Raw genomic sequence first — 19,325 nt, 5'->3', positions numbered from 1 at the left:
TCTCTTGATTGGAATGATTTGAGAGCTAAATCTTATAGAATCAGAATCACGTTCAGTAGTAACTATATTCGAAGACTCACACTTTTTCCCTGAACCGCTTAACTCGAATCCTGAGACATTTGAACAAAAGCATTTGTCACTAAACGTTTGTAGTGCAAATTATACAGTGTCTACAGCATTTATTCATAATGCTGTAATTTTTGTGCATTGGTGTCAAAGAAAATAGGCGTGTTACAATGACTGTAGTGAGTAGTATCGCACCATGGACACCTCGACCGAACGTTACTAAACTAATGTTGCAGCATTTCCATGTCTGATATGTCTGTTAATTAAAATTTCATCCCTATGCTAATAAATTTTCAGTATGGAAGTTGAACATAGATGATTGTGTACATAGAAACACGCGACGTGTTCTGCTCGGTACTTCAGTCTAGTGACTCATTCTAGAATCATATTGGCTGAGTACCCAGCATTGACTGGGTATGTATTAGCGCATCTCCTTCCCCATCTCTGTCCATCTCCTACTCACCATGTCTCTCTCCTTATATTCCTGTCCACTCTCTCTGTCTGTAGATCTCCTGCAGCTCTTCTTGCCCCGTCTCGTCCTCCCTTTGTTCATCTTCTATGCCTTTTCTGTATCCATTTTCTCCTCCCCATCTCTCTAACCATCTCGTGCTCCCTCTCTCTCTGTTTGCTCGTCGTCCTCCTCCTCCTCCCCATCTCTCTATCCTTGTCCTCCTTTTTACTTCCTCTGTCAATCTACACTCCTGGAAATGGAAAAAAGAACACATTGACACCGGTGTGTCAGACCCACCATACTTGCTTCGGACACTGCGAGAGGACTGTACAAGCAATGACCACACGCATGGCACAGCGGCCACACCAGGAACCGCGGTGTTGGCCGTCGAATGGCGCTAGCTGCCGCACCGCCGCCGTCAGTGTCAGCCAGTTTGCCGTGGCATACGGAGCTCCATCGCAGTCTTGAACACTGGTAGCATGCCGCGAAAGCGTGGACGTGATCCGTATGTGCAGCTGACGGACTTTGAGCGAGGGCGTATAGTGGGCATGCGGGAGGCCGGGTGGACGTACCGCCGAATTGCTCAACACGTGGGGCGTGAGGTCTCGACAGTACATCGATGTTGTCGCCAGTGGTCGGCGGAAGGTGCACGTGCCCGTCGACCTGGGACCGGACCGCAGCGACGCACGGATGCACGCCAAGACCGTAGGATCCTACGCAGTGACGTAGGGGACCGCACCGCCACTTCCCAGCAAATTAGGGACACTGTTGCTCCTGGGGTATCAGTGAGGACCATTCGCAACCGTCTCCATGAAGCTGGACTACGGTCCCGCACACCGTTAGGCCGTCTTCCGCTCACGCCCCAACATCGTGCAGCCCGCCTCCAGTGGTGTCGCGACAGGCGTGAATGGAGGGACGAATGGAGACGTGTCGTCTTCAGCGATGAGAGTCGCTTCTGCCTTGGCGCCGTGCAGGTGAGCGCCACAATCAGGACTGCATACGACTGAGGCACACAGGGCCAACACCCGGCATCATGATGTGGGGAGCGATCTCCTACACTGGCCGTACACCTCTGGTGATCGTCGAGGGGACACTGAATAGTGCACGGTACATCCAAACCGTCATCGAACCCATCGTTCTACCATTCCTAGACCGGCAAGGGAACTTGCTGTTCCAACAGGAAAATGCACGTCCGCATGTATCCCGTTCCACCCAACGGGCTCTATAAGGTGTAAGTCAACTACTCAGGCCAGCAAGATCTCCGGATCTGTCCCCCATTGAGCATGTTTGGGACTGGATGAAGCGTCATCTCACGCGGTCTGCACGTCCAGCACGAACGCTGGTCCAACTGAGGCGCCAGGTGGAAATGGCATGGCAAGCCGTTCCACAGGACTACATCCAACATCTCTACGATCGTCTCCATGGGAGAATAGCAGCCTGCATTGCTGCGAAAGGTGGATATACACTGTACTAGTGCCGACATTGTGCATGCTCTGTTGCCTGTGTCTATGTGCCTGTGGTTCTGTCAGTGTGATCATGTGATGTATCTGACCCCAGGAATGTGTCAATAAAGTTTCCCCTTCCTGGGACAATGAATTCACGGTGTTCTTATTTCAATTTCCAGGAGTGTATTTCTTCCCCTTCTCTATCTGTCAATCTGCTCGTCTTCCCTTTCTCTGTTCTGTCATAGTGTCCTCCCTCCGTCTTTCTGCACATCTCTTCCTCCCTCCCTCTCTCTCTCTCTCTCTCTCTCTCTCGCTCTCTCTCTTTCTCTCTCTCTCTCCATGTCAACACCCCCAGTACAATAAGAGGTATATGGTTCTTGCTCCCGAAGTATTTCTTTCTGGATGGTAGGCAATACGTGTAGCAAGTTTGGTTGAAATCGATACAGGATCTTAGAACGACTTTTTTTCGCATAGCTTTCCTCGCATAGGCACACATCATGTAGCTTTCACACATGTTTCACGTGTATAGCTAGCGAATATTACCCAGCAGTTTCGTTTTCTCGCAGCTCAATGTTTATGACGTTATATCTCCTAAACTATGTGTCTTACAATGACACAGTTTTGTAAGTGTCCTCCTGCTTAGATGGGTGGTAACGTGCTCGCCTCCCGTTCAAGCGGGCCGGGGTTCGTTTCCCGGCCGGGTTGGAGATTTTCTTCGCTCGTGGACTGGGTGTTGTGTTGTCCTCATCATCATTTCATTTTCATCACCGGGGCGCAAGTCGTCTCATGTGGCGTCGACTGAAATACGACTGGCACTTGGAGCCGAACTTCCCCGGATGGTGCCTCACAGCCAACGCTTATTTCATTTCGTTTTGTAAGTATATTTAGAGGCGTATATGATTACAATCTGCAAAACTTGTCGTGATTAGAGTTAGTAGTAAAAAAGTTAATAAATTTAAATGTCACACATAATACGGCAGTTTTCTGCATGACCACGAAAATGTAGTAGGCTATAAACTTTTTTGCTTTCATCATTTTTTGGATGTTATCGTCGAGAAAAAGGTTTCGTAATTGTTTAAAATTATGCGTAAAATTTGTTCTAAGTCAGTAAACCCACTCATTCTAAAATGTGATGAAATGAAATTATGAAGAAATGGGTCAGTGGTCGAAAATCCTGCTCGAATGAGGAGATCATTGTTGCGATAAAGGTGCTTTTTAAAGTGCTTGACGCTTTCTGCTTTTTATTGAAAAGTTAAAACAATAGTTGGGGTATCTGAAAGTGTATACAGTGTGTTTACTGTAAGTTCGGGGATAGGGACCACAGACCTGAATATGTACATTGCCCAGCTAAGTTTAAGATTGACTTTTTCGAAACCCCATATTTGCCTCCCATTTCTACTGTAATGGTAGAAAAGCGTAGAATCCTGCGAACTCACCCTCGGGTTCGACAGTGCTTCAACAGCAAGATGGCGACACTTGCGAAAAAAAGGTCACAGATCGGAAATTTATGTGAGTTGTAAGGTGGGTTGTTGATGTCAGATTGGCACCAAATTTCACCATAATTCTGTCCAATGACACTGTGGACGTCACTCTAGGATCAGGTCGTCACAACCCCTCTTACCTAGATTTCATCCCTTCTTTTAACCTCTGTGCCATAGAAGTTCGACCAGCTTAGAAGTCATGCGGTTTACTAATGGGTGGCAGAAAAATACATCTCAGACATACTACCGGTTAGAATCGACACGAAAAGGCCTGAGGGTGTGGCATAAATGGCGTCAATGAAACCACCACTTGCCCTGGGGCGTTGTATTGAGCACATTTCGTGGTTGAAAACGACAGTTCGTAGTGAGTTGATCTAATGGAAGAAGTTCTTGACAACCTCTGACATTTCAGCCTTTGTCGAAGGATATTGTGAGGCTGCATCCTCATTGCTATTTTTGCTCTCGTGTAAATGACTAAGGACCGTTCAAAACGAACCAACGAAATGTTAACGTGATCCGAAGCAGCAAAGGGCACTTAAGCTTCTTCGATCTTCCTGTGGCGTGATCGCACGGGTGTGAAACATTAATTTGTGAGTGAATAAAACGTCATAGGTTCCCTCTAACACCGCCCCCCCCTGTTCGATAACACCCACGCCCCTTTGTTGAGCACGTTAGAAATGTACCTTCAGGAATTTCGACAACAAATGGCGTGGTTTCAGCAGTGGCGCCTGATGATTTGGCAGCCGATACCGCTTTGGTGAGTTTCGCCATAGCAAAGCGGATAATACGAAGGCTGAAAAATCATAAGTACCGTTTGCCGCTTCGGATCACATTAATATTTCGTTGAATAGTTTTGAACGCTCTCTAGTGGTTCCAGCCTGTACACGAGAGCAGAAATTGTGAACACGTTCAATTAGAATGCACCCTCACAATGTCTTTCGAGAATGGTTGAAACGCCCTAGGGTTTCATCAGTGCCAAAAGTTGTAAAGAACATCTTCCTGTTGCACAAAACTCTGCGAACTGTTGTTTTAAAGTGTGAAATGTGTGGGAACCAACGCCCCAGGACAAGGGGTGTTTCATTGACGACATCTATGCCACCTTTTGAGGCCTTTTCATGTCGATTCTAAGCGGCGGTGTCTCTGAAATCCTTTCCTCTTCTGCTCATAAGCAAGATCCGTCGCTTCAAGACTGGGTGTCGTTGTTCGGACCTCCATGGAAGATGTGAAATGGGTGTAACAGGAGCTCTGGCAACTTTCTCGTCGTGTGACATATGTACGGTGGCGTTGGGCAGAATTGTGGTAAAATTTGGTGCAAATGTGACATCATTAACCAACCTTACAGCTCACATGAATTTCCGAGCTGTGGTTTTTCTTTGCATGCGTCGACACCTCGCTATTAGAAGCATTGAATAGGACGAGGGTGCGTTGCAGGGCACCACGCTTACAGAGAAAGATATTCGGAATCTTTGACCCAAAATCTATACGTCGAAGGGTTCATTTAAGTGAGTGATCCTTTAATTTTGTTGCGCAGTATAGAAGTCAGCAGACCTCGGAAGGCTTTGCCAGGTGATCATTTATTTTGCTTACAGCCAATATTACCTAACTGACGCTACCGTGTGAGGTGGACTATATTGTGTGTTACTGTTCTGTAGTACACGCTTCGCGTATTAGTTCATGAGAATAGGACAATGATATGCTGAGGACCAGTTGGCTAAAAGAAGACACTCGTCGCCTTGTAATTGCGATCTAAACGTAACAGAACTAGCATAGGCGAAAAAGAAAAGCCATGTTAGGGTGCGCAACATATCAGGGTACGTGTCTGCCGCAAATGTACGGAGTCTCGTAGAAACTTCATTTCCACCAGTAACTGCTGAAGATGGTGACGGATACTGTAAAAAGCGTGCAAGAGACGCTGGGCGCTGGATGGTGTTGTCGATATTATTGTCGATGAATTTATGATGGAAACAATCTCATCTGAAGTAAGTGATTATGAGACACACACACACACACACACACACACACACACACACACACACACACGCACGCACACACACACAAACACGTGGATGACGGTAAAAGTGAAACGAAACTTATTGGAATATTAAAACTTTGTGCCGGACCGAGACTCGAAATTGGGAATTTTTTCCTTTCGCGGGCAAGTGCTCTACCGTCTGAGCTACGTAAGCACGACTGAAAGTGAAATGGTTGTGCAAAGCTACCAGTATGTAAAGTATGACAGCTTCAATAGAAGGGAAAACGTCTTCCTTACACTGTGTTGCAAGTTTCACCTCTGAGGAAAGACATAACTCATCAGGATGTACTTAAAATAGAAGGTGTAACAGGTCTAAGTACAGATATTTTTATACGTGGTGCCTTAATATGGCCTGCCGTGGTGGCCGAACGGTTCTAGGCGCTGCAGTCTGGAACCGCTGGACTACTACGGTCGCAGGTTCGAATTCTGCCTAGGGCATTGATGTGTGTGATGTCCTTAGGTTAGTTGGGTTTAAGTATTTCTAAGTTCTAGGGGATTGATAACCTGAGACGTTAAGTTCCACAGTGCTCAGAGCCTTTTGAACCATTTTGAAGCCTTAATATGTACGCACATCAGTGTGTTAGTTGGTCTTTCTCGAAAAGTCGTTACATAAACACTTCAGAAACTTCAGGACCTGACGTTTTCTGCACTGCCGAAACTACACCTCTAAGTAAGTTTTGCGTACACACGTCCACATTTCAATACATGACCTTCTGTCCATGGGAAAACAAGCCTGTGCCAAGCGTAAGTGTAGGTACTATCCAACCTAAAAACAAAACTTGTAATAGCTGTAATTATTAGTCTGCAAACGGCGTAAATACTGGTGTAATGTTGTCCAAGACACCGGCCTCAGTCATCATTAGAAATATGTACATTTATATGCATTACTTGTTTCGGGATGTCGGGATAACCCTGGAAAAAATGATAGTTTTACTTCTATATGGTACTGTTTCCTTTCCTCTTGGTAAGTGCATGTAATTGTTGCAGTTAATAAATTCGCTGATCGTGTTTATGAGATAATTTCAGTTTAGATTACGAACAATATGTAAGCGATCTGTATTTCCGTTTGTGACTTCTGCTTCCATGAAATCAGGTTTTGATTCCTGCTCACAGGGGGCTCTGTGTATCTAGGGGCCAGATTTGCTTCTTCTGCTTCCTACAGAAATCCTCACTGGTAGTCGCCAAATTACAGTTAACACTAGAATTACAGGCTGCATCGGGTATGATGCAAGTGCTATGTGAGGCATCTGGCGGAGTGGCATTAGGTGGGAAAAATTTCCAGAGGGGGAAGGGTGTGGGGAGGTGCTGGCAATAGCTGGAGCGACTTGCTGGGAACAAAAGAGGCAAGCATGGCCCCTAGACAGACGGCGGCATGGTGAGGAGCCTTGCACGGTGGTTACCACTTGCCTCCCTTTGCGCAAACACTGGTACTTCGGTGTTTGTTGCATGTATTCCAATCTCTGTCTTCCTCTTCAATTTTTACTCTCTACAGCTTCCTCTAGTACCATGGAAGTCGCTACCTAGTGTCTTATCACTCTCTCCCTTCTTCTTGTCAGAGTTTCCTCGAAGTTCCTTCCTTTCCTTGTCGATTCTACAGAGAACCTCCTCATTTCTTACCTCTGCAGATCCGCATAATTTTCAGCATTCATGTCTAGCACTACATCCCAAATGCTTCACGTCTCTTCTGTTCCGGTTCTCCCATAGTCCATATTTATGTGCTCCAAACGCACGTTCTCAGAAATTCCTTCTTCAAATTAGGGCCTGTGTTTGATGCCAGTAGACTTCTCTTGGCCAGGTACGTTCTTCTTGCCAGTGCTAGTCTGCTTTTTATACCCTCCATGGTCGGTCAACCATGAGTTATTTTGCTGCCTAGGTAGCCGAATTCCTTAATTTCGTCTACTGCATGATATATAATTATGATGTCAAGTTTCTCTCAGTTCTCATTTCCGATACTTCTTATAACTTTCGTCTTTCTTCGGTTTACTGTCAATCCATATTCTGTACTCATCAGACTGTTCACTCCATCCATCATATCCTGTAATTCTTCTTCCCTTTAACTAAAGATAGCAACGTCATTAGCGAATCTCATCACTGATACCCTCTCACCCTGAATTTTAATCCCACTTTTGAACCTTTCTTTTACTTTTGTCACCGTTTCTTCGATATATGAGTTGAAAACAGTAATGGTGAAAGACAACGTACCTGTCTTATACTCGTTTCAATCAGAGCACCTCGTCTTTGATACTGCAGTCTCATTGTTTCGTCTTAGTTCTTGTATATGTTGTATATTACCAGTCCTTCCCTATAGACTACCCTTACTTTCCTTAGACTGAGAACATCTGACACCATTTTATGTTGTCGAACGCTTTCTTCCAGGTTGACATATCCTATGTACGTTTCTTAATTTACCTTATGTATCTCTACCATTATCAGCTGCAACACCACAACTGCCTCTCTGGTGCCTTTACCTCTCCTAAAGCCAAACTGGCTGTCATCGAACAGATCAGTTTTCTTTTCCTTTTCTGTATATTTTTCTTGTCTGCAACTAGGATGCACGCGCTGTTACACTGACTGTGCCATAATTTTCGCACGTGTCTGCTCTTGCCATCTTGGGAATTGCGTTGATGATTTCTAAAAGTCAGTTGGTATATAGCGAGACTCATAGAGAAACGTGAATAATCGTTTTGTTGCCACTTACCTCAATTATTTTAGAAATTCTGATAGATTTTTATCTATACCTCCTTACTTGTTTGATCTTAAGGCATTCAAAACCAAAATAATACTAAACTCCGTCCGAACAGGCCTTGGAAGGCCGAACAGTACCGCCCGGCCGCCGTGTCATCCTAAGCCCACAGGCGCCACTGGATCCGTATACGGAAGCGCATGTGGTCAGCACACCGCTCTCCCGGCCGTATGTCAGTTTACGAGACCAGAACCGCTACTTCTCAATCACGTAGCTCCTCCGTTTGCCTCACAAGGGCTGAATGCACCCTGCTTGCCAAGAGCGCTCGGCAGACCGGGTGGTCACCTATCCAAGCGCTAGCGGAGCCCGCCAGCGCTTAACTTCGGTGATCTGACGAGGACCGGTGTTACCACTGCGACAGGGCCGTTGGTGCTAAGTCATTCAAAGTTCTTTGAAATTCTGATTGTGATACTAGATCCCTTATCTCTTCGCTATCGCCCGCCGCTGTGACCTAGCGGTTCTAGGCGCTTCAGTCCGGAACCGCGCGACCGCTACGGTCGCAGGTTCGAATCCTGCCTCGGACATGGTTGTGTCTGATCTCCTTAGGTTAGTTAGGTGTAAGTAGTTCTAAGTTCTAGGGTGCTGATGACCTCAGATGTTAAGTCCCATAGTACTCAGAGCCATTTGAACCATTTTTTCTTTTTCTATCGAGTCATCAGACAGGTCCTCCCCTAATGGAGGCTTCCATTGTAACCCGTGCATCTGTCCACTCTCTCCTCTGCATTTAATAGTGGTATTCTCACTGCACTGTTAACGTTACCACCAATGCTTTTAATTTCGCCGAAGGTTGTTATGACTGACACACTATTTGTACAAATGTATTCAGACACCCCTACGTAGCGCATATTGGCGCATGTGGTGGTACAGAAGAATGCTGAAGATTAGATGGCTAGATCACATAACTAACGAGGAGGTATTGTATAAAATTGGGGAGAAGAGGAGTTTGTGGCATAACTTGACTAGAAGAAGGGATCGGTTGGTAGGACACGTTCTCAGACGTCAAGGGATCACCAGTTTAGTATTGGAGGGCAGCGTGGAGGGTAAAAATCATAGAGGGAGACCAAGAGATGAATACACTAAACAGATTCAGAAGGATGTAGGTTGCGGTAGGTACTGGGAGATGACCTTCCACAGGATAGAGTAGCATGGAGAGCTGCATCAAATCAGTCTCAGGACAGGAGACCACAACAAAGACAACAGCAACAACTGAGCGATGCTTGACGTGGACGCCACTGAACGATTTATGGCTGGAAGTGAGTGGTTTGGAATGGCGAATCACGCTATGCCCTGTAGCACTTCAACCGAAGGTTTCGGTCTAGGGAATGCCTGAGAAACGTTATTTGGCATCGTGTGTAGTGCCAACTGCCAACAGTGAAGTACGGAAGGCGTAGTTTACTGTATGGTGTGTTTTCGCGGTCTCAAAAATTGCTTAAGAAAACGCTAAGTGCCCAACGATATAATGACAGTTAATAGAACAGTGTTAAGTGTACGGTAGAGGAGACAATGACTGTACTCGAATCAGCGTGATGACGCTTCATGCCGTAGAGCAGCACCTGTAGAGATTTGGTTTTTAGACATAATGTTCCTGAAATGTACTGGCCTGCGCAACTGCACATATTCCAGCCCACGACACTTTTTGAATGAGTTAAAACGTCGACTTTGTTCGCGAAACCGGCTTGCAACATCTTACCTTCACTAGTTTTGCTTTTGAGAAATAATGGGCTTTCATTTCTTCATAGACATTCAGCAGACATCTCGTTGAAAGTGCCTCCAGCACAGTTCAAGCCGTTATAAATGCAAGGGGTGGAGAGGCGCTACATTAATGTCCACTAACAGGTGTCAGGATGCATTTGATCAGATAATTTACTGTCATAGAGGCATCTGCAGTGTGTGCTCTTGCGTTGTACTGCATGAAATAACGGCAGAAGTTTTAGTCAGTTGTTAGTTTTTTGAAAAAAGTGGCAGGTAAACAGCCCTCACCTGCATTACCGGAATTAAATAAATCAGTCACCTATGGCAAAGTTTATGCAGTGCAGCGTAATTAACAGGACTAGCAAATATGAACAATGTTTTCCAAATATTTTTCTGCGGCAGGATTAATCCCATGAAATAAGAGCTACAGTTAATGCCACAGCTCGGTCTTACAGTGACAATATTTTCAGATCACCACAATGAATTCTTACTTGTTTCAATATTTTTCGTCTTGTTACAACTACATAACGATCCTGATAACGCTACAATCACTAAGAACTGCGTACTATCTGATGATCAGTCGGTCGGCGACTCGAAACCCATAATGGCAAATTAAAAACTGTAGCGTCCAAAGGGCGGCTGGCAGCACTTTCAGCAGTGAGAATCTGTACAAATGTACGGATTTTTGCAGAAAAATGACATCGTCGGTTGGAATAGTTGCGCACAATGTATTTGCAGTAGTATGAGATACAGTATACTGACTAATGTAGTCATATAGTATCGCATTTGATGTCAGTAGTACAGTACACAACAAGACATTAATGATTTAGATGGCAGAACGTGGAACTTAGTGTAAAGGCAGTCGGCTCCGTGCGGTGTTGTGTGTTCGTACATGCATTTCTTGCAAATAGGAAACAGACACCATTAGTCACATTGCGTATTGTGTACACAAACAACGCTTGTGACAGACCCAAAAGGAAAACAGTTATCATGTAATGGAAAAGCAAGAATCGGTGCTTGGAAGAAAATGGGACTCTTTGATCACCAAATCGCCATGAAGTTGAACTGTTCAAGTACAGCGGCTTATAATTTGGTTAGATTCGGCCCACGATACTGACAGAATGGAAAATATGTGCAAAATAATAAATTGTCTGAAGCATCGAAACTGTTATTTTTGCGCAAAGTAAGCCAACAAACCGTTATTCTTCTCAACTTGTTGCTCATTTACAACTACCAGTAACTGCCTTACGTGTACGACAAATTTTGTCAGATGAAAACATCTTGCATTAATAAAACGTTCCAGAAATCTAGTATTACACCAAAAGTAAACAAGTTGGATTGAAGTTTGCTGAAAAACGTATGCCTTGGACTCCAAAATGAGAAAACTTATCTTCAGTGATGACAAGAAGTTTAATTTAGATAGGTAGGACAAATTTCAATATTATTGATGTGATTTGTGGGCAGAGTAGCGGATAGAAAAGAACAGTGAAAGTGTTATTACTTCAGCATCATTCTGCACCAAATGTAAATCACGAATTGCTTGTGTGACCACTAAAATGAACTGTAATATGTACTGAGATTCTGTAGACAGAATGTATTAGAATGTAGAAGAACCTAAGGGACGAAAATGTAAGTTTTCAACAAGATAATGCTTCTCTACAGATTTCTGTACAACAAAAACGTGGTTTGAACATAAAGATATCGATGTCTTGTACTGGCCTGGATACGAAACACGTAGCAGACCTTTGTGAAATACTTGCAAGGCGCGTTTGTCGCAGTAAAAGACAATGTTAAGCCGTATGTGAGCTGAAGTGAGCGACACGAGAAAAGTGGGTGATGGTTTCACTACCTTCACAAAATTCAATATCGAAGAGAATTTTTGCCGTAATTAGAAAGAACAGGTGGTGGACAAAGTACATCTACATCCATATGGATTCTCTGCAAATCACATTTAAGTGCCTGGCAGAGGGTTCATCGAACCATCTTCACAATTCTGTTATTCCAATATCGTATAGCGCGCGGAAAGAACGAACACATATATCTTTCAGTAAAAGCTCTGATTTCCGTTATTTTATGATGGTGATCGTTTCTCCCTAGGTAGGTCGGTGTCAACAAAGTATTTTTGTATTTGGAGGAGAAAGTTGTTGATTGGAATTTCGTGAGAATATTACTCCGCAAAGAAAAACGCCTTTGTTTTATTGATGTCCATCCCAAATCGTGTATCATTTCAGTTACACTCTCTCCCTTATTTCGCGATAATACAAAAGGTGCTGACTTTCTTTGAACTTTTTCGCTGTACTCCGTCAGTGGTACCTGGTAAGGATCTCACACCGCGCAGCAGTATTCTAGAAGAGGACGGACATGCATAGTGTAGATTTGTTACATTTTCTAAGTGTCCTTCCAATAACACGCAGTAATTGGTTAGCCTTCCCCACAACATTTTCTGTGTGTTGCTTTCAATTTAAGTTGTTCGTCATTGTAATTCCTAAGTATTTAGTTGAATTTATGGCCTTTAGATTTGACTCATTTATCGTGTAACCGAAGGTCAACGGATTCCATTTAGCACTCATGTGGATGATCTCACACTTTTCGTTATTTTGGATTAGTTGCCAATTTCCGCACCATACCGATATCTTTTCTAAATCGTTTTGCTATTTGTTTCGATCTTCTCATTACTTTGCTAGTCGATAAATGACAGCGTCAGCTGCATACAACCTAAGACGAATGTTCGGATTGTTTCCCAAATCTTTTATACAGATAAGGAACACCAAAGGGCCTATACCACTACCTTGGGTAACGCCACAAATCACTTCTGTTTTGCTCGATGATTTCCCGTCAGTTACTACGAAAGGTGACCTCTCTGACAGGAAATCGCGAATCCAGTCAAATAACTGAGACGATATTCCATAAACAAGCAATTTCACTGCAAGCCGCTTGTGTGGTACAGTGTCAAAGGCCTTCCGGAAATCCAGAAATACGGAATCAATTTGAAACCCTTTGTCAAAAGCACTCAACACTTCGTGCTAGTAAACTACTAACCAGAATGAGATTTTCACTCTGCAGCGGAGTGAGCGCTGATATGAAACTTCCTGGCAGATTAAAACTGTGTGCCCGACAGAGACTCGAACTCGGCACCTTTGCCTCACATGGGCAAGTACTCGGCCACTGAGCTACTCAAGCACGACGCACGCCCCGTCCTCACAGCTTTACTTCTGCCAATATCTCGTATCCTACCTTACAAACCTCACAGAAGCCTCCTGCTATGAACCGTGCAATAACGCAGCAGGACAGTGAGTGCCTTTATATCAATTTCCATCCAGGAAATGCAAAAAACTTGTTTTATGAAACGAACTACGAAATTCCGTCATGATTATTTAGTTCTTAAGTTTATTTACTACTTTGACAATGAAAAAAAAGAAATGATCGTGCGGCGTTGTGGGCCGGGAGGTTCCATTCGGGTTAAGCCGCCAAGTGCAAGTCTTATATCAGATGGCGGCATATTGGGCGCCTTGCAGCCGATGATGCGATGATGAGGACAACACAACACAGCAGTTAGCACACGAGTGGTGAAAATCTCCAATCCGGCCGGGAATCGAACCCAATCCCGCTGCATGGTAGGGAAGCACGTTACCACCTAGCGAAGCAGGCGGCCACTTTCACAACAAATTCGATACATGTATGCTTCAGACATTGTGTATTACGAGGCTGACTCCAAAAGAAATGGACACTACTTTATTAAAAATCTATCAGGCGGCCACTTTCACAACAAATTCGATACATGTATGCTTCAGACATTGTGTATTACGAGGCTGACTCCAAAAGAAATGGACACTACTATATTAAAAATCTATCTTTTATTCCTCACGTTTGAAAGTTTTACAATGTGTAGATACATCCTTTAGGAACAATATTTTCATTTATCCACATAATTTCCATCCCTCTCAACTGCCTTACGCCATCTTGGAACCAGCGCGTGTATACCCGCACGCAAAAATTCTGGATCAACCTGTTGGAGCCACTGTTTGGCAACGTGCACAAGGGAGTCATCACCTTCAAACCTTGTTCCACGAAGAGAGTCTTTCAGTTTGCCAAAGAGATGATAGTCACATTGAGCCAGGTCAGGACTGTATGGCGGATGTTTCAGTGTTGTCCATCCGAATTTTGTGATCGCTTCCATGGTTTTTTGACTGACATGTGGCCGTGCATTGTCGTGCAACAGCAAAACATCCAACTTTTGCCGATGTGGTCTAACACGACTCAGTCGAGCTTGAAGTTTTTTCAGTGTCGTCACATATGCATCAGAATTTATGGTGGTTCCACTTGGCACGATGTTCACAAGCAAGAGTCCTTCGGAATCGAAGAACACAGTAGCCATAACTTTTCCAGCAGAAGGTGTGGTTTTGAATTTTTTTTCTTGGATGAATTTGCATGATGCCACTTCATTGATTGCCTCTTCGTCTCTGGTGAAAAATGATGGACCCATGTTTCATCACCTGTCACAATTCTTCCAAGAAATTTATCTCCACCATTCTCGTACTGTTTCAAAAGTTCGCTGCATACCGTTTTCCTTGTTTCTTTGTGAGCAACTGTCAAAATCTTGGGAACCCACCTGGACAAACCTTCTTTATCGCCAACACTTTCAGTATTCTGCAAACACTTCCTTCCCTAATCCGAACGTAGCGTGACAATTCGTTCACTGTGGTGTGCAGTCACCAATTCGTTAACTCTCTGCTCATTGTCTGGAGTGTGTGCAGCACGGGGCCTGCCACTGCGAGGACAATCCTCAGTATTGCCGTGCCCGTTTTCATCATATAACCTGCTTGCCCACCGACTAACTGTACTGCGATCGACAGTAGCATCTCCATATACCTGGGCCGGCCAAACTCTGCACAGTGTGCAGACGTGCAGAAGCACTGCACATGTGTGCACGTTTGCGACAGCGAGCGACAGCGATATCTGTTATTAGACATTGTAATTATGTAATAGGCGTATTTAAACTGTTTTAGCATGTAATTATCTGAACTGTTTCTTATTTAAATTGTTTTGTTAATTAAATTGCATTGTGTATTATTGAGAAAGAGCGGGAAACCGCGCATAGATACATTTTGAGAAAGAGCGGGAAACAGCGCGCAGTAATACATCTGTAATGGTAGCAGGGATTGTCTGCACCAAAAACCATTGTTGGCGGCGAGACCGCACTTTTGTAGCATTGAGCGTTGGAAGCGAGCAGTTGCGAGTAAGATGTGAGACGAGGCAGTCGTAGCTAGCGAGACATGAGAGGAGGTCGCTGTAAGCGAGGTATGAATTAACACTTTGAAAGAAGCGGTGTGCTCGCCACCCACTCGCTATATGTAGCGCAATGCTAGTTTTTAAGAATTTTTGTAAAGAACTATGCCCCTTGTAATTGTTTGTCAAGATCGTTCTCAGAATATAGTTATGTAATTTTGATGGAAAATTAGGTATGTAGCGCAACGCTACTTTTTAAGAATTTTTGTAAAGAACTATACCCCTTGTAATTGTTTGTCAAGATCGTTCTCAGAATATAGTTAACTTCTACCAGATTAAATGCATTAAGAATTTTCTATCCCAAAATCATTCACGTAAATGCTTTACGGAATTTATTGTTATCTTAAAAGAAAAGTCTAAACTGAGCTTCAGCTTTTATCAAATCTAAATTAACTTCAACTTAAAGAATTCCAGTCACAAAGTATTATGAAACTCCACCAGCAGCTTATAATTATGTTAAAGAGAAGTAAAGAATTTTTGTAAAGAACTATACCCCTTGTAATTGTTTGTCAAGATCGTTCTCAGAATATAGTTAACTTCTACCAGATTAAATGCATTAAGAATTTTCTATCCCAAAATCATTCACGTAAATGCTTTACGGAATTTATTGTTATCTTAAAAGAAAAGTCTAAACTGAGCTTCAGCTTTTATCAAATCTAAATTAACTTCAACTTAAAGAATTCCAGTCACAAAGTATTATGAAACTCCACCAGCAGCTTATAATTATGTTAAAGAGAAGTAAAGAATTTTTGTAAAGAACTATACCCCTTGTAATTGTTTGTCAAGATCGTTCTCAGAATATAGTTAACTTCTACCAGATTAAATGCATTAAGAATTTTCTATCCCAAAATCATTCACGTAAATGCTTTACGGAATTTATTGTTATCTTAAAAGAAAAGTCTAAACTGAGCTTCAGCTTTTATCAAATCTAAATTAACTTCAACTTAAAGAATTCCAGTCACAAAGTATTATGAAACTCCACCAGCAGCTTATAATTATGTTAAAGAGAAGTAAGTATATTCATTCCACAGTTTGCTGTAGCAGTCAGATGGCGATCCAGTATAAATAATTAAAGGTAAGAATCAGTCTTAATAATTTCAGGTAACGACTGAGGGCCACGGCGACAACACATTTTATGTTTCGTCGTAATAATCAGCAGGTAGTCTTGACAGAGCAGCAGTTAAAAGATTTTAAGAGACGCAGCGTTCAGTCAGCAAGCAAACGTTCATCCAATATTAGACGGGAAGGTTTCAACATGTGTCCTAAATGAACGGCGGCCGCTCCACTTCCCTGTGGTTCAAGCAAGAGCGCAACATATCCAGTCTCGTTTACCCCTGGTGACCGTAACCTTAACAGAGAAGTTCTGAGAAGTGGCAAGTACTGTGAAAAAGTAAAGGACGGGAGATCTATGTTCTCAGTCGATTAAAAAGGACTAGGAACTGCAATTCTTTTTTGTAGCCTTTGGTGAAAACTCACAGTGTTTGCTCTGCCACCAAATAATATGCGTCCAGCGTATGTTTTCAATTGAAGGACAATAGAATACATATCACAAAGACGAGTGTAGTGTACTCAACAGTGAAGAAGGGCTAGCAAAATTAAATGTCCTTAAGAAAATGTATGAGACACATCAACTCGATTTTACTGTACGTCAAAGTACCTTATACTTCTTGAACTCTTAGTTTCTTGTGTTACATTTACGTCTGTTTTACTCTGCGCTGTACAATGTACTGTTTTCAATTTTCCAGAATGACAAATGTTCGCTGCGAGGAAGTTTTAAAATCGCATTGAGAATTGCACAATCTGGGAAACTATTTTCCGAAGGGGAGTTTGTGAAAGGGTGTCTGATTGATGCTGCAGAACTTGTCTCCCATGAACGTCAGCAGGTTTCAAGAAATCAATCTATCCAAACAAACAGTGGCAAGAGGTATCAGTGCTATGGCCGGCGATCTGCACAGGCTGCTAATAAATAAGGGTAAAGACTTCGTAGCTTTCTCTGTTGCGCCCGATGAAGCAACAGATCTTACAGATACAGCCCAGGTTCTGATATACATAGCCGGCCGCGGTGGTCTAGCGGTTCTAGGCGCTCAGTCCGGAACCGCGCGACTGCTACGGTTGCAGGGTCGAATCCTGCCTCGGGCGTGGATGTGTGGTATGTCCTTAGGTTAGTTAGGCTTAAGTAGTTCTAAGTTCTAGGGAACTGATGACCACATATGTTAAGTCCCATAGTGCTCAGAGCCATTTTTTGAATCTGATATACATACGAGGTGTCGATAACGCACTTTGTGTGACAGAGGAGCGACATCTGTGCGTAGAAACATGCACTACATGAACGCTCTGACCCAGAAGCTGCACATGTGCAAGAGCACAGCACGCGTGCAGAATTTCTGGCCGGCCCTGCCATAGACCTTTTTCAACCTCTTGTGGATGTTTGCCACTGTCTCGTTTTCACAGCACAGGAATGCTATGACAGCACGTTGCTTCTGACGAACGTCAAGTGTAGCAGCCATCTTGAAGACATGCTGTGACGGCGCCAACCACTGGAACAGTTTGAACTAAGTTTGAAAACAAGTGGGAAGGATGTGTCTACACACTGTAAAACTTCCACAGATGCAGAATGAAAATTGTATTTTTACAAAAATAGTGTGCATTTCTTTTGGAGAGACACTCGTACATGCATAGGAACCTGGCCGTTACATTGATTTCCACTACTGTGTTACTGAAAAAAAAAATTGTACAGTCGTTTCTTTCTCGCTCCATTTGTAAGTGGAACAGTAAAAGGAATGACTAGCAGTGGTGCAAGGTACGCTCTGCCATGTTTGCAGAGTACGTGCAAAGCGCATTGGCAGGTTAGGTTGTGGTTTTACTCGTAGCGTTAATCTGTTTGTGATCGGTACGAGTGCCGGTGACTCACCTGCACTGGGCGACAGCGGCTTGATGGCCTGCGCCGCCTCCGACACGGCGATCGCCGCCACCAGCAGCGCCAGCGCCGCCACCAGGACCCGCGATGCGCGCATCGCTCAGCCGGTGCTTCACACGATAATAATGACCAGAGGGCACAGCGGCGCGCGCTTTTAAGACCGCAGCAGCAGCAGCAGCCATTACTGCAGCGGCGATACTTTCCCGTCTTCTTATTTTTTACGCAAGGTGGCTGGCCTTGAGGAGTTCTCGTACCTGGGACCGCGATGACACCGCAAGTTAACTCCATCACCTTCGACGTTTCTTGTTGTTTCTTCTTTTTTTTCTTTTTCTCGGAACAGAGCGGAGAGTTAGCGGAAACGGATGCTGTTAAAAATATACGAGAACTAGCGACTCTGGCCCAGCTTCACACTGGCAATATTAAGTATCTACGACCAGACGACCTGTGTGCCGTAGCGTATTACGTTTTCAGGCCTTAGCGTAGAGTGAGGAATAACTTTCACAGAACAACGTCAGGTAACTGGATATCACCAATTTGGACTACACGATATAGTTAGTTAGTTAGGTGTTCCATTGATAAATAGCACGGAAAAACCGTTATGATGGAGCACGTGTCAAATGCACAAGAAATGGGCATTTTTTTCTTTTTTGTTTAAATTATGGTATTACACCTAAATATTTCCATTATCTACCCCATTCCCTTAACTGGCACAGAATGCATGTATTATATCTCCAGATTTATTTACTCATATTCAAGAATTCACCTATGCTATAGAAGGATTGTCAAGTAGGTATGATTCCAATTTGTTTTTGAAACTATTACTGCTGTCCGTCAGGGCATTTTATTTCAACTGGTAATTTATAAAAAAAGTTTTATAGCAGCATATTTTACCCCTTTCTGTGCCGAAGATAGCTTAAGTAAAGGATAGTGTATTTCTTTCTTTTTTCTGGTATTGTAATCATGAACGTCGCTGTTAATTTTAAACTGGTCCATGTTGTTGAGAAAAAATTTCATTACTTGTAAATGTACTGTGAAGCAGTTGTAAGAATTCCTAACCTTTTAAACGGAGGCCTACAAGATGTGCGACTATGAACCCCGCACATTATTATAACTACTTTCTTTTGAGCAGTGAATACCTTTTGCCAAGTGTTGAGTTGCCCCAGAATATTATTCCGTATGACATCAGGGAGTGGAAGTATGCAAGGTATGTTA

At 43.5% G+C, this 19,325-nt stretch overlaps 1 protein-coding gene across 1 annotated transcript in view; it reads right to left on the bottom strand.

Moving 5' to 3' along the window:
* The window catches only part of LOC126278538 (uncharacterized), a 58,302-nt gene extending 40,003 nt beyond the window's left edge, over positions 1-18,299 (bottom strand). The window contains exon 1 of the mRNA XM_049978713.1: positions 18,108-18,299. Within this exon, the coding sequence (XP_049834670.1) occupies positions 18,108-18,210 (103 nt within the window). The 5' untranslated portion in view covers positions 18,211-18,299. The remainder of the gene's footprint in view (positions 1-18,107) is intronic.
* Between the last annotated feature and the right edge of the window lie 1,026 nt (positions 18,300-19,325).

Source organism: Schistocerca gregaria, chromosome 6 (assembly GCF_023897955.1).
Source record: "Schistocerca gregaria isolate iqSchGreg1 chromosome 6, iqSchGreg1.2, whole genome shotgun sequence".
NCBI classification, from domain to species: domain Eukaryota; kingdom Metazoa; phylum Arthropoda; class Insecta; order Orthoptera; family Acrididae; genus Schistocerca; species Schistocerca gregaria.
The sequence above is the reverse complement of the archived record's forward strand: the minus strand, read 5'-3'. Positions and strand labels throughout refer to the sequence as shown.